The sequence below is a fragment of the Aethina tumida genome, chromosome 7 (assembly GCF_024364675.1).
Source record: "Aethina tumida isolate Nest 87 chromosome 7, icAetTumi1.1, whole genome shotgun sequence".
Classification (NCBI taxonomy): Eukaryota; Metazoa; Arthropoda; class Insecta; order Coleoptera; family Nitidulidae; genus Aethina; species Aethina tumida.
The window spans coordinates 10,895,439-10,923,394 of NC_065441.1; the positions used below are offsets into that span (position 1 = coordinate 10,895,439).

General features: G+C 32.8%; 2 protein-coding genes across 3 annotated transcripts; one reads left to right on the plus strand and one right to left on the minus strand.

Moving 5' to 3' along the window:
• Positions 1-1,766: 1,766 nt before the first annotated feature.
• Positions 1,767-26,371, minus strand: LOC109599207 (E3 ubiquitin-protein ligase HECTD1). 2 transcript variants are annotated; one of them, XM_049970236.1, is made up of 16 exons: positions 26,229-26,371; positions 25,879-25,936; positions 14,797-15,171; positions 13,856-14,171; positions 13,276-13,478; positions 12,332-13,216; positions 11,964-12,132; positions 11,586-11,816; positions 9,634-9,669; positions 8,928-9,194; positions 5,591-8,425; positions 4,947-5,345; positions 4,078-4,896; positions 3,300-4,016; positions 2,865-3,243; positions 1,767-2,809 (listed from the first exon to the last, which is right to left on the minus strand). In XM_049970236.1, the coding sequence occupies exons 3-16, from the start codon at positions 15,169-15,171 to the stop codon at positions 2,527-2,529; spliced, it is 7,914 nt and encodes a 2,637-aa protein (XP_049826193.1). In that variant the 5' UTR covers positions 25,879-25,936; positions 26,229-26,371; the 3' UTR covers positions 1,767-2,526. The 2 variants fall into 2 exon arrangements, with proteins under 2 accessions (XP_049826193.1, XP_019870714.1); XM_020015155.2 differs by lacking the exon at positions 9,634-9,669.
• A 479-nt stretch (positions 26,372-26,850) lies between these two features.
• LOC109599196 (radial spoke head protein 9 homolog) lies at positions 26,851-27,954 on the plus strand. Its single transcript, XM_049970004.1, has one exon. It carries the CDS (start codon positions 27,081-27,083, stop codon positions 27,921-27,923), a length of 843 nt encoding a protein of 280 aa, XP_049825961.1. The 5' UTR covers positions 26,851-27,080; the 3' UTR covers positions 27,924-27,954.
• Positions 27,955-27,956: the final 2 nt, after the last annotated feature.

Sequence of the window (27,956 nt, forward strand, 5' to 3'; positions counted from 1 at the left end):
CATACGAATTCATAATAAATTCAGCAATAACACTACATTTTAAAGTTTAACTACTCAATGTTTATGTGAGTTTGTATTGTCGAAGTTATTGCTGTAATTTGTTCGTTTGTTCGTAATTGCTGATGTTAATTATTAAGTAAAATCTCTATAAAGGTCGGAGATGTGAGTAATACCCGTACTAACTAACTATATAAATTTGTGTAACTCTACACTAAGATCATAATATATATATCATAAGAAGACCAAACTTTTATTCCAACAAAATAAAATAATTATTATTTTATTTTGTTCTTACAGGCATGTTTATGTATAATAATTTTTGTATAGAAATAGTTTTTCGTTTTCATTTAGAATATATATCTTGTAAATTTACCTGTAAGTTTAAAAACGCAATCTTAATTTAGACTGTTGCAAACTTTTTATATAGCTTTGTATTTGCTTTAAGAACATTACAATTAAATTGTTTATATCTGCTTAATTCGTGTTTTACTATAACCACATCCCTTTCCTATCACATTTGCTGGTAGAGTAATAATTTAATAATGATAACGTTTAAAGAAATGTTTTGAAATATAAGAATATAAATTATCACTCAATAAATACAACCCTGTTCAAATTGTAATTTGGAGTACAGTTTTATACTGGAATTTAATTTTATGATGATGGTAATAATGATGAATTTCTGATAGTAATAAATAAATTAATTATGAAGTAAACTGTTTATTGAACGTGATTGTTATCTACTATTGTGATGAAGTAAAAGGTAAGTTATGTCCTATATGTTTCAAAATATGTCACAACTAAATTCTATATTCTTAATGATTTAAAATTAAAATGAATGTAAATTGCTTAAATTATAATAAATATTACTTAATTATAAAAAAATATTTTTATAAACGAACTAATTAAAAACCGACAATATTTAATTTAACAATTCGAATTTAAATATTACTTTAATAAATAAATCCTACTTTTTTTAAAAAATATTTAAAAAAAAAAGATTATACTTAAAAAATAATACTTGATTTCCCAAAAACTTCTATATTTGACTTATATACCTTTTCCTAAATACCCTAGAATTAATTTGTGATCAAAGAAACTTACCTTTAAAAATGCATAGTATTCAAGAGGACAATAATAATTACACTAATTAATCGTATATCACCACCGTTAAATCGAATCGCACCACTAAATTAATTTAGGGGGCGAGTGCACCACATCACACGACCGACCAACTGATCGATACTCGAATCGATAACAGACTGACCTGATTAATGGCACGACGGGGTATATCACCCCATGCGTTTTCGTCGCTCAGCCAGATTTTGATACATATTTTGGAGTTATTGCATACTAATCTTAGTCATTAATTTTCTTAGAAAACTTCCTAGTATTATCATTAAATACATATTTTATCCTTGACAAGTACAAAAATTAAATCGAAATTTAAAATTAACAAATATTAAAAAGCATTCTCTAATGTATCTTATTTATACTATTTTTACTATTGTATTGTCTATAACTCATAGGAATCCTAAATAAGCATAACGAGACTTGTGCAATACATAATAAATAAACTTATTTTTACTCACTAAAATTAATGATAAAGCAATAAAGCAATCTCTATTAAGCAGTTTTTGAAAAAAATTACGGGTACTATCAAGAATATCTATCTCAACTATTTCATTTATTGTATAAATCCGTAACCGTAGATTAAATGAAATTTGTAACTTTCGAGTACAAGATCATAAAGCGTAAATAAAACATGCATTTTATTTTAGGTTTATTAGATATAACATAGTATTTTAACATCAAGTACATACATACAGACATATTCTTCTACAATATTGTTATGCTGCAGAATATTTTAAGCAGTAAATATCAACTAAACCATTATTTCCCAAGTGCACTACGAATTATATTAATATATTCTATATTGCAAAATAATCACATAAATAAAATCACGTAATTATAATAATTTGGTCATAAATTCTCTAATTTGTATCACTAATATTTGCAGCCAACAGTTTTTAACTGCTTTGGCTATTAATTAATATTTCATATATATATATATATAAATAAGGAGATGTCTCATAATTTTTAAACACCTATATTTGAAAGTGTGTACACTTGAACTTTTTCTAATAAAAATTTAGTTTAATAGATTACAAATTATACAAAAACTCTCAGTACTCCTTTAATGTTTATCCTAAAAAAATAATACATTGTTTTATCCTTTTCTTTAGATATATGCTTTATAAATGTAGATTTGAAGCAAATTTAAGCAACAATTTGGTTACCTAATAATTATTCCTAAAACAAAATCCAAAACCATATTCAACAAATAAAATAATTATTTTACTGGACTTGATTAACTATCTACAACAAGTCAGTCCCAAGCAACTTAACAAATTTAAAGTCATATACCTAAACACTTGAAGGAAACAAACGTAGCATTTATATTTCTAAGACGGTAATTCAAAGTTACAGTTCAGATTACAAAGAGAGAATGATGAACCTAAAAAATTAATTCAAATGGAATCCTTTCTCTTTCGTAGCTGCTAAAAGTCTTTGTCTCAGTATCTCCTCTGTTGGATAGTCGGGCAATTTCAGGTAGTGGACACAAGTGTTAACTGAAGGATAAGATCCTTCTCCCGCGTCCACTTTGCGCACGATCGTCAGCCTCGGATACAAATTGGCGAGACCGCCTGGAGGAAGCGAGCTACAACCCGTAGTGAATTGTAGGAACGCTTTTCTTTCTTCAGCGTTCATATCCACCAGCACGTTAACAAACCTCAGGAATCCAGGACTGAAACAAGATCAAGAATGTAATGTGACTACCTCACAAATATTAAGTAACATACCTGTCCTTGGTGTAACCCAATTTCGGTTCGGTATAATTGATGAGATCTTCACGAGTCCATTCGGGATTTTGGTCACCGCATAGCATCACCCGCATTTCATCTGGACTGAAAGCGGCCAGTTTCTCCATCGGGAACACCATCGAGAAACCTCTGTGAAACGCTTCCAACTGCCTGTGCACACCCTTTTCTAGACAGAAGCTCATGGTGAGTTCCGCATATTCTTCGACGTTTTCGATGTTTACTTCAATATCGGCTCCGTTGGAAACTAGTTCAACTGCTGGGAATCCATAAACGCTAGAGCTGGGCGCATATGAGAATGTCAACGCCAAATCCTCCAACAATACGGGTCCACTGGAGTGATTCAAGCAGAGATTTTGGACTAGAATAATAAACATATTTTAATAAACTAAAATAAAATTATACAATTACGCTTACTTTGATGAGCTTTTGTTTCAGCTGATAGATTGTGATCTTGCATTATTTTTTGCTTCTGTTTAACTAATTCTTTAATTTGTTTTAGGAAATTGGCCCGAATGGGATCAATGTCGTATAAATCCTCTTCAGTTAAAATGTTTTGATACCAAGGCTTCTTCTCCTCAAGTATGATTTTGGGCGGATCAAATTCCAGCTCCTTCTCACTCTCTTCAGAAATGAGACTAGACGTCATAACATCTTCCTCTGTTATCTTTTTAATTCCTGCGAAGCCGATCCTTTCGTTGACGGTGTTTTGAATTTCGCCGTGACACATGAGTTTCAGGAAACTCTTAGAGAGTGGCAGATCTACTAGCCTGTTATCCTGGAGAATTTTGGCAAGAAACACTCCCAAGAACCAAAAGTATTTAGTAGCCTTGTCGCAAATCTCGGAATTTTGTGGCAACGGTGCTGGAAAAAGTCCAGCTGGCCGTCTTACATAATAGCCGGGCGGTTTCGCTCCTTCGCCCAGATCTATGGACTCCCGCAGGTCAATACTGTCATCTTCGCAAATCCACATGCCCAGATCGCGTCTCTGAATTTCGGCGGCAACCAGGGCGTAAAATTCGAGGGTCGGACCCAGACCGGTCCCTTCTTCGCCGGCAAATTCAACTTCAAGGATTGATTTGCGGCTGGCGTGTATCTTCATCACTTGGATTGCCCATTCTAATAATTCATCTCCTGATTAAAACAAAAGAGAGAGTTAAATATGTCCCTGCATACTGACAAATAATTAGCCTACCTCTTGGAACTTTAACCCTTTCATGCTTCAATCTTCCCACTCGGAATTCGTGTGGATCGTCCCTTCGTGGCGACAACCCCGGTGTTCTTTGCCTTTCCATAGTTACATCCCGTTGGGTTTGCAGCCAGACGATGCTCCGTGATGCACCAAATGCTGTACAATTAAAGTACAACTGTCGCGTCTCGAAGGGGAACAAAAATGGACAGGAGTGGTTCAATTCCTCGCACCACGTGGGCAGACTCGAACTCGACAACACCAACGGATCTTGGATCTGCTGCAACAGCTTGTTGGTGATTTTCTTGCTCGAGAACTGTTCAGGTACTATTTCGGCGACTTCCAAGGCGCTCAGGTCATTTTCTTTCGTTGTAGTGATCACAAATAGATGTCTCAGTAATTGCAACACGTCTTCGACGGTGCAGTTTGATACTGATGGTGTTCCGGGAATCGGAGTGCTGGGAGAAAGGGTAGTACCTGCCACCGAACTGCTTCCACTACGTGAAAACTGTGTGGCGACCGGTGTGGCCCTTCCTTCTTCCGAATCATATGTTCCGTCCTCTTTTACTTCTCTGTAGATGATCATGAATGTCGGTTCCCAGATTCTTCTTAGCTTCTCTTGTTTGGAACTAAATTCTGTCAATTGCATTAGCTCCTGCACAGCCCTAAATATAGTCCAAGAAGGATCTGTTAGTTCAATTTCTACATCCATGATGCCAGCCATGTTGGGACCTTTGAGCACCAATTGTAGTTTAGGTTGGGGAAGAAGTTCATGCTCTATGCTGGAATTACTTTCTTCTTGACCAGGAGCAGGTACTTCCAAATCTGAAATTCGAAGTTTAGAACTGTAATGAAATATTTTATTAACACATTACCTGTCGTTTGATTAACGTTCGTTCTACCAGGTCGCGGATCAAATGCTGGTATCAACGCCGAAAATTGTCTTTTCAATACATATTCGTCGTCCCAAGACCGACGTTTGCTGGGTCTGGCTTCGAAGCCTTCCTCCTCCATAAACGATAACAAGTTACGTGACACCATAACTTCTTCGTAATCGGCGTCGTCTTCATTTTCATCGTCATCATTGTCATCGTCGTCGCCAATCTCTTCGTCATCGTCCAATTCTGCGAGAAGAGTAGGTGCCCTGCAAGATTCCAAGAAATCTTCGAGGGAAACCTGTTCGCTATCACTGCTGGTCGATGTTAAACTCATGGTAAGTGCTTGGCTAAGACCTGGCACCGTTCCAGCTGTAGTTGGAATATCTGGTTGGCCGCCTTCAAACATAGAAATATTAAATTAATCTTTTGTATAATTATTTTAAATATCATTATGGAAGTTTACTTAGGAAATAGAAACTTCCGATAAACGTAAGTACTAGTTTTCTTTTTTCATTATATTATTTATTTCCTATCCGATCTTGGACGGCTAGACTTGAAATGTTACAATTGAATTTCAGGAGGAAGTTTCTACCTTTTAGAATATGTTATTACTGTACTGAACTTTAAAACAATTCAATTACCTGCATTGTTACTGGATGATAAACTGGGATAGCTCTGAGCGGTGCTAAGCAATCCGCTGGGGAAATTGCTAGAGAGCGCCAGACGTACAAGACTGGTGACAGAGTTGGGTCCACGTGGGAACAAGGAACCACTGTTTTGGTTGTTTTGTGCATTCGAACTGGCCACCGACTGATTGTTAATGCCAGTGTTGGCGCTGTTCGTTGTCGACACGGCGCCGAGAGTTCGGCGACGTGCCAATGCTGCAAACGTTTCCAAGAGGCCTGCTGTCGATGTTGCCTCGATTTGACTGTTTGATTCGGTCGACGTAAGATTGGGGACGCTTACACTCATCGGATTTGTAACCATCACCGTGTTATTACTGTTGTTTTTGGCGTTGTTCGTATTCGTCACTGCATCGTCTTTGTCTCTGCTACAACCACCCTTGTCCACGTCTTTTCGACGTACCGGTTTCTCGTCGTCAGTTTCCGAGTTACTGGACACTGAAATTCGCACGCTTGGATGCAACGTACTTGAGAGAGCGTTAATTGCTGATTGGGTATTCTGACGAAAACTTATGTTTAATGCGGACTGTAATAATTCTCCAGATGGTAACAATTCACCAGACAAAAAGTTGTTTGTATTATTCTTCAGCATGTCAGCGGAACCTTCCCGTATTTTATCTAAAGCTTCAACCGCTTCAGCGATACTTTGTACCGCAGCAGCTGCAGCTTGATTGTTCGTCATTTTGGAGCCATTTTTGTTAGAGTGAGATGCTTTATTTGATGCTTTTGAGTTATCGGAACTGATTGATGGTTCTTCTGAGTTTTGTCTGCTGGTACTGTCAGGTCTGTCGGTTTTCGAGTCATTCATGTTTAAACTTTCAACGATTGTGGCCAAATCACTAGAATTATTTATGGCTGACAAGTCATAATGCGGATCTCTTAAAGGATGTACAACAACCGACAATTCAGAGTCGTTACTGGCCGCTTGAGATTCTGACGTCACTGCTACTAACGCTTCGTTCCTTGCGACTGAAAGCACACTTTCCGCAATGGTCTCTGCAGCTTGTTTGGCGGCTAAATTATCGGCCGAAGCTGCTTGTTCCGTAGAGGCTACAGACGTTTTGGCTTCAGTGGCTTCCGGTAAACTTGGTGTGGAACTACTCTTCCTACTAGTCAGTACACTATGTTTTTCCTTGGCATCTTTCGCCTTAAATCCGCAGGCTTTGGATGTGGTAGCTGCATCAAAATCGAAACCAGGAGGCAACTTAAGATCGTATTTACCTTCAGCACCCATGCGATAGGAATTGGAACCACCATGATCCCAAGTCACGTCAATCCATCCATTGTGCAATTCACCTGTGACCGTTCCTTCTCCAGGCGGATTTCCATCTTGATCCCTCCATTTCCAATCAATGCCTCTGACAACCCTAGCACCAACGGTCATATGTTTTAGAAGTTGGGTCTTTAAAAGCCTTCTTTGCTTCCTAAGGTGTGCTTCGGCTTCTTTAGCTGCCTTTCCCAAATCCTCACATACACCGGTGACCTGACCGTAAATTTCAAATCCGGAGAGGCTCAGATAATGAGTTTGTCCAGACGCGTTCTTTCCAGCTTGTTGGATTCTAACATGTCTCCAGCCCTGATATTCAACAGAGGGCACCTCAATGGGCCAGGTGTTCGTAGAGCCTGGATCATTTAAAGACATGTCGTGCGTGTGGGTGTACATTGTTGTCCAAGTAACGCCATCCCTGGACATTTGGAAGTGCCAATTTCTAAGTGCAGACCTGCCATAACCTCGAGCGTGACGTAATGTGTAAGCTGTTGGTATGATGTGCAAACCTAAATCAATACTGAACCATGCCCGTTTATCGTCGTTAGTGTGACAATTTAATGCTGATGAATCTCTTGAAAGTATATCTTCCACTCTACCGTATGGTAAATTCCTACCATCTGAGCTTGTAACTGTTACCAGTCCATATTGTGCCGGATTGACCCATTCCGAACTAGTTTTCCCGTTAGTCCCGATAAAGTAGATGATACCGTTTTCATCAAAGTCGTGCGAATGTTTAAATGTTTGGTATTTTGGATCTCTCATCTTCTTCAGGAACTGGAATGTACTTCTATCGTAGTCGTACCATTGTTTTGCAACCATTTTAAGAAGGTATCTTTCTAGTTGTGCTACTGTCGCTAGTGGTTCCATTTTTAAACCTCTGCCACTACGGTCGATTAATGAGCTTTCACCGGGTGCTTTCTCCAAACGGAACCTTAACCTTCTAGTTAATATCTGAAGACCGTAACCGGAACCTGGGGTGTCGTACAAGTAAACCGGTAGCTTTTCTATACTCTCCAATACTGAGATCAATTTGTGGACTAGAATAGATATCGAATTGTGATCTTCTGTTGATCTGTTCTTAAAGCATTGCTTAAACACTTGCACCCTTTGTTTCTGATACTTGTTCATCTTATTGGACTTTAGACCTTGATCCCAATAACTTGTGGACAATAATGAGAGTAGGGCTTGAACCAAACCGGAACTGTGTAATTCGTAAGCGCTTACGACGCCATCTTCCTGCAAAATTTGCGTGAGATCATCGAGCGCCGTCCGGAGTATTTCCTTCCAGGAGTTGCCGCCTTCGCGGTTGTTTCCGTATGAGCATTGTTTCTGACAGGCCCGTTCAATTTGTGCGACAATATTGCCCAGTTTAGCTACAACTCCTCGCGGCTGAGCTTGTGCAGCTCTGAAATACTGCTCGTAGATCGAATGGGCGAGATATTTTACTTTCATTTTCGTTGCTTCCAATTTCGAACGTAGGCGTTTGCCCTTTTTATTTGTCCATCCAGCTGCAAATTCAGGGCCTGAAATAAAAGAAAATTGGTCTGGTGAAATACATGACATGTATAGATGAACGATTCCATAAATAATTTTTCCAGTGTATATAGAAAACCTATTAAGGATAAACTTGGTAAATAAAACAATATATTTTGATAAATTTCAAGAACTGATTCATAATTCAGGTTAATGAGTGATGATATTAAAATTTATTTTGTTTATTTTAAAAACCTTTTGCATAATTAATAGATAAAGAAGTAATTTAACAAATGTATGATATGTCAGCAGCAAAATTGTATTTCAGTTTTGTTTAAAATGAAAATATTTTTATAGTAATAAATAATATCATGATCTTTTAACTTTTTACCCTACAAATTTTATAAATAAAACATATTTTTTTGTAAATACAATTACTGATAGGTAGTTTTTACTTAATGAATAGAGCTTGTTTTAATAAAATGGGTAATAAAAAGCTTGTCCTCTTGTTAACCACACTGCGGACACAAAACATCAAAACAATAAATTTACCTAGACTTGTTTCAGCTATAAACGAATGCTTAGTTCCTCGGTTGGATTCGAATATGAACCCAGGTAGGTCATCTCTTAAGATTGTGGTCTGTTGTTGTCCGTCAGAATTGTGAATGTGAATTTCCGCATCTTTCCTTGATATCAATGACCAATTTCCCACAACGAGTCTCGTAGCTCCCGGTTTCGAAAGAATGGGAATTGAATTGTTGTTGCATTTTACGGCACCTCTAGCTCTTTGTAACTTTTCTAAAAATTCACCACGGTTTTCTGCGAATAAAAAATTATGTTAGATGTTTATATTTCTTCAATAAATAGTGTTAGTGTTTAATTTTTTAGTAAAATGAAAATGTGTAGCTTTTAAAAATTCTTCATATTTATAGAAAAAACGTAAAATGTTGTATATTTTGAATTTTTAATTGATGTGGATAAACAAAAAATCATTTTGTGACTAGTAAAATAAATCGACGATTATTTAATAACAATATCTTGAAATAATTGTCAAAAATTAAATTGCCTTTGAGCTAAATTCTACAGCAAGCTTAAATTCACATCTAGACACACAAAAAGATAAGATTGGACTATAAGTGGAAAAGAAGCGATAGTAAAGCCAACTAAATAAATAGTCGCAAATTTAGCGATAGAGAGACATGTGGTTTAAAATTTAGAGCAAATCATTCAGACATGTGAAAAAGAAGCAGGAACTTACCTTCTGTGGTGAGCGAATCAGCCGTCCGTCCCTTGCCTATATTGAAGACAAACAAATAACGTCACTTCTGTTATCACACAGCAAATATACAAAACAAAAATGATGGGAAATGAAGACAATTTTTAACAGGTGGTTTGTTTACATGGTATAGGTTTTCTATTATTATAAATATCTCAAACTTTTTGTATCTTATTTCCATTCAACTTTAATAATTTTGTATTTGTAATGCGCTCTTATTTTAAAATTGTAAGTCAAGATATTTTTTTGGCTTTGTCTAATTATTATCTTTCTAGGTCTATATTTTTTATAAAATTTGTTGTATAACTGTACAAGGAGTCACAAATTTGTTGCCCCTTGCCTTGCCAAAAAAACACCATTTTTGATTTCTGTATCCATTTTTGAAAAATTTACGAATTATAATAAGGCAGAAAGGTCTGAATACACTTTTTATATAAGCTGTTTACTTTCAAAAATATATATTCTAAAAATTTAGAGATAATGGATATATACCACTAAAAGTTAACTGAACTCCTGGGTTATTCTTTTTCTGGTCTAGTAATATCTAATGACAAACAATTTGGGTCACATTTTTCACTTCATCAATGAATTACAACTGTATAAAAAGGAATTTTAAGAAGCATATAATAATAACAAATGTGCAATATAATGCAAACAAATATATGAAGTATAAATAATGACAAGGCATCACTAGCAAAACGTATTTAATTAAAAAATTAAATACTAATATCATAAAATGAAATAAATATATTAAATATAGACAATTAAATGAACGAGCGATACAATTTAGTGAATAGAGAGAGTTAGACTATTACAATTTTTTTGAGGACACATTTAATTACAATAACACAACGAACAGTATTTCTGCCATTAAAAAAGCATAAAAGCTTAGGTAAAATGTAGTGAACGTTGACAATCGAAATTTTGTTTAGTTCTATTAGTCTTTTAACTCTGTGGTTACTATGAAATTAATGATTCGAGCAAATAGTAATTACATTCCGTACTCATATTAAAACGTTAGCCATATCGTAGTCATAAAAATGGAAATTGTCTAAATATTTTACATAATCGTTTTCACTTCCATTACGAATTACCGTTTATGCAAACTAACGTTTCAGCTAGAGTACGGTTATTAAATTAATAATTAAATATCTTTATTAATTTGTATATGGGAAAATAAAAATAAAAAGTGTCTGTGAACCTTAATTATATAAAAAACTGCATATTGACTAACAAACATCGATGGCATCACATAATATTAGTCGCAAGAAGCGCACTTGTATTAGTGAGCAACTAAAGATGATGTTACGATATTTTCTTAATTACTTACTTACTGTAAATTTTTGTTAATGAACCGTCTATCATGCTGTTATGTTAGCAATTTAATCAAACTATAGTAATTTTCTTTAATACTTGAGATACATAAAAAGTATTTGTGTAATCAATCTTAATATATCATGTTCAAGTGTTAAAGAAACGTAAAAATTAAATCTCGAATAAAAGCAATAAAATAAAAGACATAGTATAAGACATTGAATCTTTTTGGCTTTTGAAATATGAAAAATGTAAATTGTCTATATTTATATTATGAAAATTTAATTATTTACACACCACAGATATTTAGCTGTTAATGAAATTTATAAATAAAAAGAATAAAAATTTAAAACCACTGTGATTTACTCTTGACATTTCCTTTATCTGAAATATTGTTTTTTAAAACAGATTCAGAAACATTCTATTTTTATTGAATATAGAACCCATTAACTGTTAAGGTAACATCATATTTCAAAAGTCATTATATCATTCACAAACGCAATCATGCACGATCTTCTATATCAGTCTTATATATCGATTCGAGTGGAGGACACTAAAGAGGGGTAACCAGCAAACATTTCAGCACCATCGCAACACCGAACTGAAAACATTCCACCTACCTGTCGTGTCAGCACCGCCCTCCGGCGATCCACTCGAATACATGGTGGCGAGCTTTCCATCTAGTATGAAACGGAACCAACCGTTCGAACCGTTCGACAGTTCGAGAGCGGCTGCATCCGACCATATATACAGGCAATCGCGTCCACGACACACAGACCAATCGCGCCAATGATACGCCTTGCCCGGCAGTATTTCTTTGGCGTCCTCATGCTGTAACTGTTCGTTGCCATCTACAAACGATAAAGCAATGATGATCGATGTTAAACTGATAATAATGGTGTATGAATAAGTAGCAGTTCAACAACACAAGGCCGCCAACACTCTTTACCACCACCATTAAGTGGTGGCACATCAACATTCACATGAAACAAAATTACCTTCGTTAGTTTCGTTTTCTTCTGCTTCCGGTGGATCAGGCGGTCCCGCCAGTGTTTGAACCTTGGTAAATATACCAAGACGAGCGAAATGATCCAAGAATACTTCTTGTGACTTTGTCATTAAATCCTGAATGATGGATAAAACGACTGAATGCCCATCTTCATCTTCCTAAACACAAAAAAAATCATTTAATAGAATGTTCGTAATAAGTTGTATCAACAATTAGTTATAATAGTTTCATTATTTTTAAGTTAGATTATTACCCTACATATGTTTAATGATACCAAAACTTATTCTAACTTCCAGCAATTTAGTGGCCATTTAAATTAATTTCTGTATTACATATAGCAATCATTTGAAAACCTACCTCATTATCTAAAATTGTGGCAATAACTTCAACAAGTTGTGTTCCAAAATTGGGACTAGCTTCAATGCTGCATAAATTCTCCAACAGATTTGGCTGTATGTAATGAATCATTTTCTTGATCAACCCCAAGCTGGCCTTGCGCACGCTGGACAACATCGTCGACTGAAACGTGGTGCAGAACACCGGTAAGAGCCTTTGCAGGTATACGGGGGCCATCTCCGGATCGCCGCGCGGTTCTATCGAGTCTTCGTTGTCAGATTCTGATTTGCGGGTGCGATCCTTGTCTACGGGAATCATCCATTCACCCGGCGATTGAAGAATGGCCGCCACCTCTCTGTGACCCTCGTCGACACGTTCACGCGCCTTGTCCAGAGGCGTCTTGCCGTCTTCGTCGCGTAGATCGGGATTGGCACCGTGACGCAGCAACACCTTGGCGATGGCCGGCCGGCCGAAACACGCGGCGTAATGCAGTGACGAGCTCCTTTGACCTTTGTTCACATCCGCCCCCTTCTCGCACAAATACTCAACCATCTCCTGTGTGCCGAAGGCGGACGCCCAGTTCAACAGCGTCTGACCCACGTCGTCCATGAAGTTCACCTCGACGCCGCCATTTTCGATGGCTTCGATGAGGGCGTCTGTGTCCTTTGATCTTATGCAGTCAATGAGCTGCCGATGCGATTTCTCCGCGGCGGAGTCCATGCGTCTGATGCGTGGCATCAGTTGTCCGGATGCCGATGACGAACCTCCCGATTTGCCGAGGGCACGTCGTCCCTCGAACAAAAGCACCAGCAAGAGATCGACAAGCCGCATAGAGTCGAGAGCGCAACGTTCGTCTCCTTTCAGTGATTTTTCTATGGCGTCTAGTAATTCTGACCTTAATAAATCCTGCAATAATCATGTATTCGTTAAATTCTATTAACATTCATAAATTTTTCTACTCTTACGTGGGTAATTGTTGGTGACCCCCTACATAATGTTGACAGCAAACTGATAATGGTAGATACTGAAGCGGCGTTGGCTTTTGAATCAGGGGCAGCGGCAGCGGCGTTATTTGTGGATGACGCCTTTCCAGGAGTGCTCTGACTTCCGCTGGCCGTGGCCGGACCGGCAGCATTGGATAGGCGGTTTAATAATTCGTTTACTAAACCTGTACCAAAATATATATTATATCAAGTATTCTTTCATTCCACATCATTTATATATATGAATGTTACTAGTCTTTTTAATGTAGCTTTTCAACACTCAAGTTACAACAAGAATATTAAATAATATAGAATTATATAATATTATTTTTTTATAATTATAATATTAATTATATATTAACTAAACAAATTAATGATTATATGGCACACTTTTCAGAAAATAATTAATATAAGGATTGTATTTTTTGAAAAAAATATTTTAAACTGTCCTATTTTCGGAACCCCTTATACATTTTAATACTTATATTTGAGTATCAAGTTTTTTTTTTGGAAAATCCATACACATTCCCAGTGATTCCAATAAACCACCTGAAAAGCTTACCATGCTGTGCTAAAGGCGCCGGATCAACGCCTCGTCTAGTGAACCGGTCTGCCACCGAGGCGAAACAGCGCAGGGCCCCCTCGGCCACGTGAGCGTCCTCGTGCTGGAGCAGCGTGCTCAGAGCTTGCACGCACGTTGGCAGTTGTGCGTCAGCCGGCTCCATTTTGGTGCAGAGCCTCGACACTACCGTCATCGACGAGTGCAGCGTGTCCTTGTGGACGCGATTTCCATTGTCCCGGATGAATGGCAGGACGGCGCTTAGGCCGCCGGCGTCGAACACCGCGCCCGCCTCTCGTGAACAGATCAGTTCCAGAACCTGTAAATGACGTTAACATTAACGAATTAATTGAATTTAATGGTCACATTTTAGTTACGTTTAAAATTGGCAAACAATGAGGATTGTGGAGGAATAAAAGATTTATTTATTTATTTTAAATATGCTATTTTTTTTTGCGATGTTGCAGATGTTTTACGTAACGAGAACATTTCCGTCTCTCTAGCGGCTATAAAATTTTTGATAGAAAAAAGGAAAAACTTTTTTTGATATATTAAGTTTATCGTCTTACGTCGAGCCGAATAGAGTTATCGTTTTGTATTTTTTTAATATTTAAGGCGTTGCAGCTGTTATTTAGTTTATGAGGCACATTAAAAAGATTTTAATAAAAAATTTTCAAATATTTTGAAAATAATAAAAAATGTTAAACGCATATTTAGTAGGTGAAAAGAAATTTTGATTTACAGATAAGTTATTGGTGCATAGTATGGTGATGAAAAACTGGAGGCATTTTCAGTTTTTTCATTACAGATAAAGACGATTATCTAAAATGAAATTTGATTTATACTATCGAAAACACGTTTCTTTCGAAGTTTTGTTATCAACTGCTAAATATTAATGACATATTAATAAAAATCGACATTTTGAAATTTTCTGTGCTGATTACCTTAACACATTGTTCCGCCAAATCCTTGCTGGTCCTTGATGATAATTCGGCGACGACTAGCCGATTGCAGATAGCACGAACGGCTCCGTCGATGGCCACAATTCTCCTCGTGCATTCGGCCGAAACGTCGAGATAGTAAGTGATGGCGCGGGCCGTCACCTCGAGGACGTTCTCGGGGGCCTGTTCGTCGAGAAAGATGCGACAGAGCGCTGGCAAAAAGGTGCGTGGCGGACAGCTCTCGAAACAACGATCCACATTGTCGGACATCAGCAACAACATGCACAATTGCTCGAGAGCAATTAGTTGCATGTCGCGTTCGTCGCCCAGCCCACTGTTCAGCCATTCAAGCAGGGTCTCCGGATCGGGGTCCGCCATCTAAAAAATTAAAAAAATACATTTGATAGATATCAAGGTATTTTTGTTTAATTATAATTAAAGGCGCCACAGCTGATGATAAATTTTATTGGGTAATGAAAACAAACCTTTTTTCCTAGTCTCATGTTATTATTGAATTTTGGTAACAATTCCGAAAACATTTTGTGATGAAACATTATTGTAATTTTTATAAATTTTTTGTAAACGACAAATCCGGCGTAGTTAATATTAATTGTGTGATGAAATGGTGGAAAAGCTGCGCATCAAAATATTTTTCAAGTTTAACTTTTAATGATGGGCCACTAGTCCGATAACTTAAACATTGTCCACCATAGGACACTGATTTTTAAACTGTATTTCGGAATTTTCTGTCATATTATTTTTGCTATTTAAACTTTTATATTTGTCAAAAAATTGACGTTAGAACAAATATTTTTATTATTGATAATGCCTTTAATAATATTTAATTTAACAGTTAATTTAATAAAACATTTTCGTTTCAATTGATTTTCAACTATAAAGTAAATTGTAAAAACAATCACTAATTTACTGGCACAATTTAAAGAAAATAACTAACTGCATTTTGTTAAGTTAGCCGTGGATTTAACAACATAACGGATGTTAAAAAGTAATGTGAAGTATGCCTTTTGAAGATTACTGCACTCTTAATAAAAAATTATAAGAACATTATTCAAATTAAAAACACAAAATTTTAAATTCTGAGTTGAAAATTTATACAGGATGTTTGTAACTTTCATTAATTTTTTAACCAGATATGCACTTCTAAATAATAACCCGATTACTTAAATATAATCTAATAAAAGTCCAACAGAAAACAGCTTATGTAGAGAGTTAAAAAATTCGAATAAGTTATGAAACACTGTATATGATTTTATTTTTTTAAAAAATGTTCACACATGTAGTGACTAATATTTTATTATCAACAATTGATATATTGTTAAGTTAAGTTAAACATGTTAACGAAATATATCCTATCAGAGCTATTCATGGTGTACCAAAATATTATACACGGTGATTGGTACTTTATTTTTAGTCAGATTTAAATTTCAATAACTTTCTTATTTCGACAGGAAATGTTATAAATCTATAAATATATTTTAGATATGGAACATTCTACAATGAATAAAAAAATAAATTAATTAGTTGAATGGTGTAAAAATTTTATAACATTTTCAATGGTTAGTTATAAACATTTCATCATTCTGTTTCTAAAAATTTCTTTAAAAAATTAAATATTTCAAAGACAAGTAAGTAAAGAAAAACGAGTCATAGTACAATATGTACAGAATTTTACGTAGAAATAAAAAAAATCTATTTTTTCTATTTCTAGGTTTCATTTGAAAAAAGATAGATATAGAATAACTTATAAGAATAATCGTGTATTAACAAAGGTCCTCTTCTATATTGTTTCTACATTAAGTTAGGTCATTTCATTGATATAAAGATCACTTTAAAACTACCACAAAATCGCCAAAAGTAGATAAATTCTTAACACGATTTTAAATTTACAAGTTTAAAAATTTAGACATGTAATTATTTTGGGCTACACATTAGTGTTATAAAAACCCTTTTAGTAAATATTATGAATATTTGTTTAATTGATAAAATTTTATAATAAAAATGTCTAGAAAACTTATATTTGTATTCGTATACATCTAACAAAAGTATACAATAAAATGTAAAAATTATGCCTTCTGAAATATTTGTGCCTGTAAAAAAAAGATGAAAATCATGTAAATGTACAAAAATAGCATGATAATTTGGCGAACGTTAAACATACTTGAAAGGTTATTGCACTTAATATTTTTATTTCGTTATTTACGTTTTAATTATCATACCTCATAAACTTGTCCGTACATACATACGAATTAGCCACATTTTCTGCATAAAAATGGCAGTTCTTAACAATTTTCAACGCACGGTCACACTAAAATAACGAGTCAAAAGATAACTATAATCGATTAAGCGATGTCTATTCGTACAAGTCGCAAATTTTTTTCGCAGACAAATAACTGACTATATTTTACGAAATATTGATCTTTAATACGTTTTAGGCACGAACAAAATTTTTATGTCCGTTATTAGCTTCAGAAACGAAAAAATTTATTCGTATTTTACGAAGGGAAAAGTCATTAAAAAGTAACGCATTAGATTGGAATTTTTATTATGCTGGAAACGCTGTCAATTTTATATGTTTCTTCCATTGAGTTCGTTTGAAGTTGTCGCAAACACATGAGAACGTCATTCTGTGCAATTGATTGTAGTATTGAGGTATTGTGATATCTCTATGACTACGAATCGATAAATTTCCTTTCAAATCCAGTGACGAAGAATACAAATTCATATTTATTCGTATTGCATTTAAATTTTATATAACGACGACGTATTTCATAAAATATTTATGAGAAAATGTAAACATAAACAGTCAAAATTCTCTAAGAGATTATTATTCATAAAATATTACGTTTATAAAAAATTAATAGGTGTCAAAAACCTATGTAACTTTCTTATTTTTATGAATTTTTAATTAATATAATTAATTTAAAATTGAGAAGAAAAATTTACTGCAATTAAATTGACAAATCAAAAAGGGTATTGATTTTATTAGTTAAAATATTGATCATTATTGAGCCCAAATACTTTATGTATGTAACAAACACGGAAATTAAAAATGTAGGTTTCTAAATAATGATAAAAAAGAATTACTTTCACGTGATTATTAATTACTAATATGAGTAGAATTAAACCAATAAAAACATATGATTCACAGCACCAAAACGAAAAATACAAGTAGGAAGAAATGATTCACTGGTTTGAAGGTTGAGTGTTAAAATGGAATTTCAATTTTGTAATTGTTTGATCGCGTTAAAGGCCAAATAATTTGGATTATTATCTCAAGGAAAGACGTAGATAATATCTACGATGTTTGAAAGGGAAAACCACCTCAGAAACAAATCTAATTTTCAATATTATACAACGTAGAACATGAAAAATTCAAACACAAATGCAACAGACGGAATACAAGGTTATCACGCGATAATTAAACTGTATTTGATGGTGCAATTCGTCCGTGGTGCGTGGTGAATTATTTGCCCTTTTGGTTAGTAGGTACGCAATAATACGTGCATCTTTAAGTATGCTAATACTTTATATTATCAAAACTGAAGGCTTGGAATTCAATTTAAATTGTTCGAATAAATATTTAACTATTCGAATATTTGAATATTCATTTTTCAAGGAGTGTTTCTTCCTACAAATTACCCCTATAATTTTTCTGTTTATTAATATGTTTTCGTGACCTATAGGTCTTAAGCTAGTTTTTGAAAAACTGTAAGCATAAAATTAATATGAAATTAATTCATAATAATAATGATTTGTTGTAACTAAAATACTCAAAATTCAGTGGAGAAAAAAGAAGAAAAGATGGACAACGTCATGGTCGTCCTGAAACCTGTACCAACGGAGTAATCAAACAAAATCATCAGGTAAAATGTGTCACTAAAAATTGCGATGAATTAACCATCAGAAAGAAGTTTTATGTAATGAATTTGGACAAATGGATTACACATATATTAAATGCAGATAACAACGTTTAACAATTGCCAATTCCCTCCTTGCACGTAACGTAAATGAACCTTTTATTGATCGTTTTGTTACATACTATGATAAACCGGTTGATTACGACAAATTTCGCCAGTCTGGATTATAGGCTGAAGCTAAACTTTGTGGAAGAGTATTTTAACCAAAGAAAGACTTTGAAGCCTGTATGAAATCTTACATACCTACCAGCCAAGAGGTTAAATGATCGAAGGAACTCTCTATTTGTTTGTAGAACTTTTATAACAGTGATTATTTTGTTGCATAAATAATTTTAAAGAAATGTTAACATTATGGTATCTAAAAATCAATTATAAGCTGGTATTTTTTAAAAAGATATAGATAAAGATCATATTCATATATTTTTAAGCATCTTTAAGTATTCGACTATTCATTCAATACTATAATTTTTATTGAATTCCTTTACTCAACTGCTTAGCCTAGATATTACATATTTACATTTTATAATGTGCAGTCCTATACTTTTATGATTGTATCTTTATCGAATATGTTTATTTGTATATGAATAATATTTTTTGAATATATCTACCTATTATCATATAGTGTTATCGTGTCATATATTTGCTTATTTGTGTAATAATAATAATAATAATAATAATAATAATAATATCTTCAAAGTGCGTATTTCTTTGTTTCATTTTCTTATGTAGAGATAATTTATATTATTTAGGGTTTTCGTCATAAATTTTAACGATGTGTGTTATAACATAAAAAATATTCTCAAATAGAATATAAAATACAACTTAATGTGTAATGTAACCCAATTTCTCAAATTGCCCCCGTGTCAAATAGAACTGATTAACGACAGGATGCAGAAATCAATCATGGCCAATAGTAATGAAAAAACTAGTGCAACGACAGAAAAACAAACAATCCGAAGCCGGACGACATGTGATCGATTTCGTACATGCGCCCACCGCCCGGCGGACTCGCGCCGTCCGCTCCACCCCCAAGCATCACCATTCCCAGACGACAGGAAAATGTCCTTGATATTGACCCACATCCTTAGCATGTGTCCAATCCCCTCCATTGTTTTGTCTTCAAATGTTTACCAATTTCACTTTTTTTTTCGTCTTAAAATTTTAATTGAAAGAGGATTTACTTCGTATCAATTAATATGTAAAATGCATTAGCTAACGCTCGTAACAACTATCACCGTAACGATGTGAAAGCGTGTGCAATAATCCCCATTAAATCCCTAGACAAATGCGCCTTTTTCGCTATGTAATTGCAGAATAAAAGATCAAGTCGGTCATTACCGTGTTTCTCCATTAAAAAAACTTTAATGTCACACGTGATGTCGCAACATCGCCCTCGAGTCTGACAATGAGACAATTCGATGGATCGTGATTGTTGGGGGACACGAAATAAAATTGGAATTTGTCCATTTCAATGTTAATAGACATCTTGCAAGACACGTGTCCGAAATATAATGAAAAAGAAGAGTAACATACTTGAACGATTTCGTATGTTACATTATATAAAAATATAAATTTCATAAAAAATATCACGGAAATACCTTCATATTGCAAATTTTAACATGGTCAAGTTAATTCAAATATAGGGTAATGTGATTACAAAACCTAATTTGCTTTGTTTCATTGCAAAGCATTTATTACCACATCACTTCATTTCGAATTAAAATTCAATTTGGGGTAAACAAAGCGGTTTTTAATTTTCATTTGTACAGAATTAATTTTTGCATTTATACCTATACTGCATTAAAAATATATTTGATGAATTTCCAATTGTGTAGTCTTTGAATAAATATTACTTTGCCTTTATTTAACCTTTGTGAAACCTTGATACCAAAGTATAAAATATTATTACATTCAGATTGCGAGAGTAACGGGAAATATTGGTCAGATAAAAGAAATTTAAAAACATCAAAATAAAAATAATTAATTATTTTGTGGTTATTTAAATGATCACTACTAAAAATAAAGTTTATTAACATAAAATTTGATATTGCAATAATTGTAGCTCTATTTTTTATTTGTCCCTATATAATATATATTTTTTATTACAAATAAGAAAGAAAAGCAGTCAGTGACTTTGCAGTACCAATTTTTATTTTTTAATCTTTTGATTTTTATTACTGTATTCAGTGATAGTAATATTATATATTCTTATATTATTTCTTTGCATTAACTTATTACTATTAAAAATGTGACATGATCTTTTACTGAAGTAAATGACATTTTAGAACAGAAATTTATATAAATTTACAATATTCATAGGCATAAGACAACTAAGAGGTACAAAAGTAAACCATTGAGAGATTCAAATAATTGATTGACAAATAAGAGGCAAATTTTTATTTTTAAATAAATTAAAAAATATTGATTCACACTTTGTATTATTATCCCTAAATGAATAAAGAAAGATAAATGAGAAACTGTACGAACAACTGAGGCGTTCAAAAATAAAACAACAAAGCATTATTCGTGAGTAATAATTATTTGGTAAATATGACTCAAAATGTGCATAAGACTATGAAGATAATAACTCGAGTAAGTATATATTAAAAATTAAAGATAAAGTTCAATAAAAAATAACTATTCAATTATTCTAAAAATATTAAAAGACTTTGTTCTTTATCATTAATAGTTGGTGATCAATTTGTTCCTTACATTTATTCATTATCAACAGAAAAAATTAGAAAACTTCGAGCTTACACACGGGAAAATAATGAAACCCAGATAGTTATATCTATCATCGAGTTTACGGAATTAAATTTACATATGGCTGATATTCAGTTTGGTCGTCCCATTAATTTTTAATTATCAAATAAACCGACCGAACGTCAGGCTGCTCCGCCGTTTCTAACGGAATCACGTGTGTGTATGGAGAAAGCGCAAATTGAAAATCCGCGTTCATCTGTGAAAGTGTTTTCAACACGATCGATATCTGGGAAATATTGCAACAAAATTTAAATACATTTCAGTTTATATATGTATGTGATTTTGAAGTTTAACGTCTATTTAATTGACGACTATTTGTTTGCGTGTATCATTATCCTGTTAGACAAGAACAAATATTTGTTTTTGGATTATTTAAACAATAATCTTTTAAAAATGTCCGTTTACTTTAAAGTGTAAGATTGTACTATGTTTAATTCATTAGCTTCTTAATGTAGCCAAATTATTTATTAATTGTCTAGAAACTAGAACTAGAAAAAAAATTCGCACGACACACTTAAGAAATTTCAATTTTCAAGGAAAGAATCACTTAGCATATAAATTGCGAATTGCTTAAACTAAACTGGATGAATAAATTGTTCAATTGCATTGTATGAATTTATTTACAATTAAATCAGAATTAATACAAAGTAATGCTAATAATGCTGGTAATCTGGATAATATAGCTAAATGACTTTCTCCTTAATGTATGATGATTAATGAAACTTAAATAACGGCGTTGAGAAGTTTGGTATTGTATAGTAACATCGTTATGCAGCTGTTACCTTTTTATTTTTTATAATGTAAATCATATGTGAAAACTAGTTTTTTACATTTGGTAATAGAAAAGGCACAGGATTTTTCTGAAAAGTTTTGTATATTTTTAGTTCAGTACAATTATACTTCAAATAATATGTTTAAAATTCTAAATAAATATTGTAATTTCAAAATGTATGGGGGACAATGAAAGGACACGATCAATTTTATATTTTTTTAAGTTTCTGGCAAGAGGTCAAATATGAGTGGCTGCAACCGATGAATGTTGAATAATGCGATCGCAGAAAAATGAGAACTGGAAAGTAACTGAGTCACGTGTTTGTTTAAAATTTTGCCCATTGTTCAATATATGTACACCATCACAACTTGTTGTTTTAATGGAATCTATACCTATCGATAATTTCAAAACCTTGAATGAAGTCTAAACATTAAAGTGCAATACAAATAAATTCATTTTTTACTCCACATTTACTTGTTTAATTATAATAATTAAAAAATTAATTATATTTATAAAATTCTGCAGTCCGCATAGATAATCTGTTTTCTATAAAATTATAAAATATTTAAATATAAATATTATATATATAGATACATACATGAATTGTATGTATATTTTGTCTATTTCTACTCTATCAAAATCAATCTTGTGAATATTAACTAAATTAATTAAATCACATTTTATAACATTTTTTATTAATACCTTATGTAATTTATTTCTACTTTAATATATTCGTTTTGTACATATGTTGATAAAAATATTTTGGTTGTACCGATGCTATATAATGAAACACTGACAGACTTTAAGGGTTTATAGTAGCCTAAAATATAACGAAAAGACCTAATAATTTCAAAATAAATGGTTAGATACCGAGGAGTATTTCTGTCTACTTATCTTAACGTCACAAAACATCAAACTTGTCCATTGAAGACATTCCTTCATATTTTTGGCTACACTACATTCCCTTAAATATTCTGACATATTTCTATTAACACCCTGTATAATAGGAAATGTTTGGCGTTTATCCAAAATTAGGTAATAGAGATATCTTATTTTAAATCAAGGACAAACATGACACAGCGATAAACAAACACAATTGCCATTGATTAATTCGTAACTGTTGTTAAAAGCATTCTTATTAGACCTAAAAGTTTATGGCCGATCGGGTTAATTGCAGGCGCAAAATCTCTACCGCCTGAAATGTGCAAACGGCAACGGAAATTTGTATACACTAAATCGAACAGCGGCTAAATATTAATGCAGTCTATTTTTATGTCGGCGAATATATAATCTATTTATATGCGATCCGACGGTATGTTTTTGTTAGCCGTTCCCATACGGTTTACAAACAATACGTTCGAGCCGTAGGAAAAAAATATATAAAGATTGAGAGAATGGTTTCGCAAGCCCTGCTTAAAGTAGACCACCATGCTAAATTTACATAGAGTTTAACAGTTATGTGCACTTGCAAGCTGAATTTTGCGTTAATCTTGTGTCCCCGAAATCTCTTCGATTTTAATTCGAGTGGAATAAAGATGTACAAGAAACTTAATTAACATTAAAAGTTAACAATGGTTTAAGGAAGAAATTTTATATACATTTTACCACACCTTAGAAACACTGACATTAGATATTTTCAGTACAATGATCTTTGGGACGCCAATATTGGAAACAACGATTATTTTCGTATTGGTTCGTTGATAAATCAACTTATTAATTGCTACCAAATAAATTATTCATATATTAGATTACATTTTATTAATATTTAATTTTTTAACTGAAAAAATCAATGTTTTTTTACATGAAATATTATAGCATTTTTAAATATACAAAAATATCTTTGATCCAAAATAATAATATAAAATCGTTTATAAATTATTAAGTTCTTGGAGTTAAATTAAAAATTAAAATGTAATCTTTTTTGTTAGTTTTTGAAATAATTTTTATGATTTTAAATTTCTACTTTCCATCCAGTTTTATATTATTATAAAAGACAACAAAACAAACAAATATTTCACACTATAATATTACGTAATATTGTATTATCTGTGTAATGAATTAAAATTTATCTATTATTTAAAACTAATTAAATTCCATATTCTTGTGATAATTGCCATAAATCAACTTTTACAGTAAAATCCACTTTTGTTCACAAATAAAAGACCCTTTTGGGATGAAAAATATATGTATAAAGAAATTATTCTTAACACGAATTGATTTTTGTAATTAAGATTCTAAATTTAATAATTTTCTATTCATTTTAAAAGCATGATTATTACGACCTGACTACATGAGATACAATAATTGTCTAATGTTTATATTGTGACGTTTAGAAATTGTTTTTATAATTTTTTGCTTTTCATTTTAAGCTTTTGCCAATTTGTACTTTTATGTGAAAACAGAAACATTAAATAAAAAATGGATCGCATTTATTACATTATTTAGACAACCTGTAAACAGTTTAGTGTATTATATCAAATAAAATGACAATACCCATTACTGCACAGGTAATTTGAAGAATCCGTAATGAGTTAAAGATTATCTAGTATTTAAAACCAATCAAATTTACATACTCTTTTATGATAGTTGCATAAATTAACTTGTACATTAAAATCTACTTTTGTCAAAGATGAATTAATGCCATTTTTACATAAAAAGATCTTTTTGGAATAAAAATTACATTTTAACTGGACTAATAAAAATATAATAAATTTTAACAAAAACAAGACGAATTATTTGTATGGCTCTAAATTTAATGATTTGTTTGTAACACAAATAATTAACATGACTTCACTGCATGAAAGATTGCGTTGTTACTTTTGGAAATCGCTTTTATAATATTTGCTTGCCATCATCAGGTTTTTTTAAATAGAAAATGTAGGAAATAATTGGTCAAATTATACTCTTATGTTAAAACAAGACGACTAAACAAAAAAAATGATTCTCACATAATATTTACTGTGTAACATTGCATATTGTTTAGTATAAATCTAAAAACGGTTTTGCAATTCAATTTAGCACAATTGTTTAAAATATAATGATTAAACATATTACTATGAAGGTGTTTGTTTATAATTTCTATTATCTATGTAATGAATTAGAAATTATCTATGTGTATACACTTATTTAATACCAATTATATTTCCACCCCTTTTATAGTCGCCATCATAAATTAGTTTTAATAAAATTAGTGTAGTTATGTTCTTTATTATTTTAACAATAAAAACAATTTGGTTAAGGTCACTGCACATCGAAATAACGTTGTTTTTTATGTGCCATAAAGAACAGAAAACGTACTTACATTGTATTATGAACTCGACAACCTTTGCAAATAAAGTACATGGAACTGACAAAAACTGTGACGTTTTGGCAGTAAATAATCACAACGGAAAATTTTACATTGTCCTCTTTCATAAATATCGAAAACCGTAAAGTTTAACATCAGCTGTTTTTTTTTTGAGACACATTAAAAAATAAACAATAAAAATATCGTTTAAAATAAACGCCGGATCACGTGCCTGAATAGCATATTCATCGTGAAATCCAAATAAAAGGTCGGAATATTTTAGGGTTATATAAATATAGAGCTAAAAGGTCAGAATAAGAACATACCTTCGTGTCCGGCTATTCAAAATCCCACGACGCTCGTAAAATGCGAGCTTGCAGTCCCCTATAATTTAGAAAGAAAGTTGTTGAAAATAATAACAAATATGTTCAACAACATATTTAGTTCTTGTGCAAATCGATAGTAACGGTGTATTTGCCACCCACATTTATCTTCATTAAAACCATTAGCGAACACACAAAAACGCACATACAATTTCCTGAAGGTGATTCTACATCAACAAAGAATGACATACACACTGACAAAACATTTTTTTTGATTACACTTTTCTACGCAAATAACTGCGGACTCGCCGAAGGTATCGGACATCATTAAAAACACCATTTTCAAGCCTCACCTCTTACTTCCTGTTCACATATCCATAATTTCCGACTGCGATTAAACTTGATACGATTAAAAACGGTCCGGTTTTTCTAAATTAAAAGTGATAAATAAAAATATTTCACAACATTCACCTACGTTGCGCTCCACTCTTTGCAGTATGTCACGCTCACGCAGCGAATGTGCCGCCGTCTGTCGTTTGTCACGGGCAAAGTCTAAATGGTGGGACCGCGCTAAATTCAAACCACACCTCAACTCATTCTGTGCATTTGGATTAACAGATTTTCCAATATGTACTGTTTATTTGCTGAAAGTATTAAACTAATAATCCCGTTAATCATACTTTTGATGATTCTAGTTTAGGTATACACTTATTAATTACATACAATTATTCTTATATTTGTTATTAATTAGGTTATTATACTTATACTTTTAAATAGATAACATTCATTTAACAATACTAAAAGAAAATTTTGTTTTATAAAGTTATTATAAAAATTGACCAATAAATTTGTTGAAGATTACTTAAAAAAATTATTTATTTTTATTTTATTTATAGAATTATACTATTTGATAACAATTTACACTAACAAATTGAATTATTTTGATATTTCGTATAATTTATTCATTATATTAAAACTAGACAAAACAATTTTCACAATTTAAAGCATAATTTTTAATTTAATAAACCAACTATATTATCATTTGAGCAATATCAGACTATTATTTAAATGGCTTTTTATTATTTCAAGTTAATTACAAACACATACTAGTATAAGAATAATTCTACGAACGACTCATAAAACAGACCAATCATAACATATGTATTTTCAAAACACTGACGTTTGCTGTCAATTAGTTCACTAAAATGAACTTGGATGTAATTCTAAATACATTGGACTTCACAGGTCAAGCTGGAAGAACCCTTACTACAGAAGAGAGCACCGTTTTGTATAACTCCTTACTGATATTGCAAAACGAGAATCACTTCAGCAAGATTTACTTTTGGGGAAAAATATTCGGGGCCGAAAAGGATTATTACATATCGTATGGTTTTGTAAAAGATGTATTAAACGCAAGAACTTTTTACTACAGTCGAGACTGTGTGAACTGGGGTCTTTTACCACTGCCTACAGAAAACGGTAAACTTTTAACTCCGTTATGCACGACCATATTTCAAGGCGATCCAGCACTAGTCATAGACGTTCTCATTGAAAAAGGTGAGACAGTGAAAGATGTTACAATCGAAACACCCCAAATACGACGATTGAAGGAAGAAGACCGATTGTCCGCAACTGTTTATTATTTAAATCATGAAGCAGTTTTAATTCCAAGGGGTGCACTATTCAAAAGACCGGATGGGGTGGTCGTCGAAAACAGAACATTCGACGGACTCACCGAATTGGAATCAAGAGAGATTAAATCGTTTTTGCATTACAGACCTCCAACTCAAATGTGGAACACAAATTTGTTAACTAGGGACGATTTTACATTGGCCATTGATTTTTTGGATTCATGTGACACTGATATTCCAGAAGGATGTTATATGCATCATTTAGTGGCTGGCGACACCTTGGTAGTGATTAAACCAATGTATTGGCCTGGAATGCTATTTTTCCACTACTTGAATACTCCCAGATACGGATTTGTGTATTTTGGTCATGGAAAAAAATGTTTGGATGTCCCATTTTTATTGTTACCCAACCTGTAATTTTTTTATTGGAGATTAATAAATATAATATTA

Bases quoted from the DNA above. Each gene is read 5' to 3' on its own strand.
- LOC109599207 (XM_049970236.1), bottom strand. From the start codon at position 15,171: ATGGCGGACCCCGATCCGGAGACCCTGCTTGAATGGCTGAACAGTGGG. The intron at 5,346-5,590 runs GTAATTGAATTG...CTATGTTTGAAG, and splicing joins ATCATCCAGTAACAATGCAG to GCGGCCAACCAGATATTCCA. The intron at 3,244-3,299 runs GTAAGCGTAATT...TTATTATTCTAG, and splicing joins TGAAACAAAAGCTCATCAAA to TCCAAAATCTCTGCTTGAAT.
- LOC109599196 (XM_049970004.1), top strand. From the start codon at position 27,081: ATGAACTTGGATGTAATTCTAAATACATTGGACTTCACAGGTCAAGCT.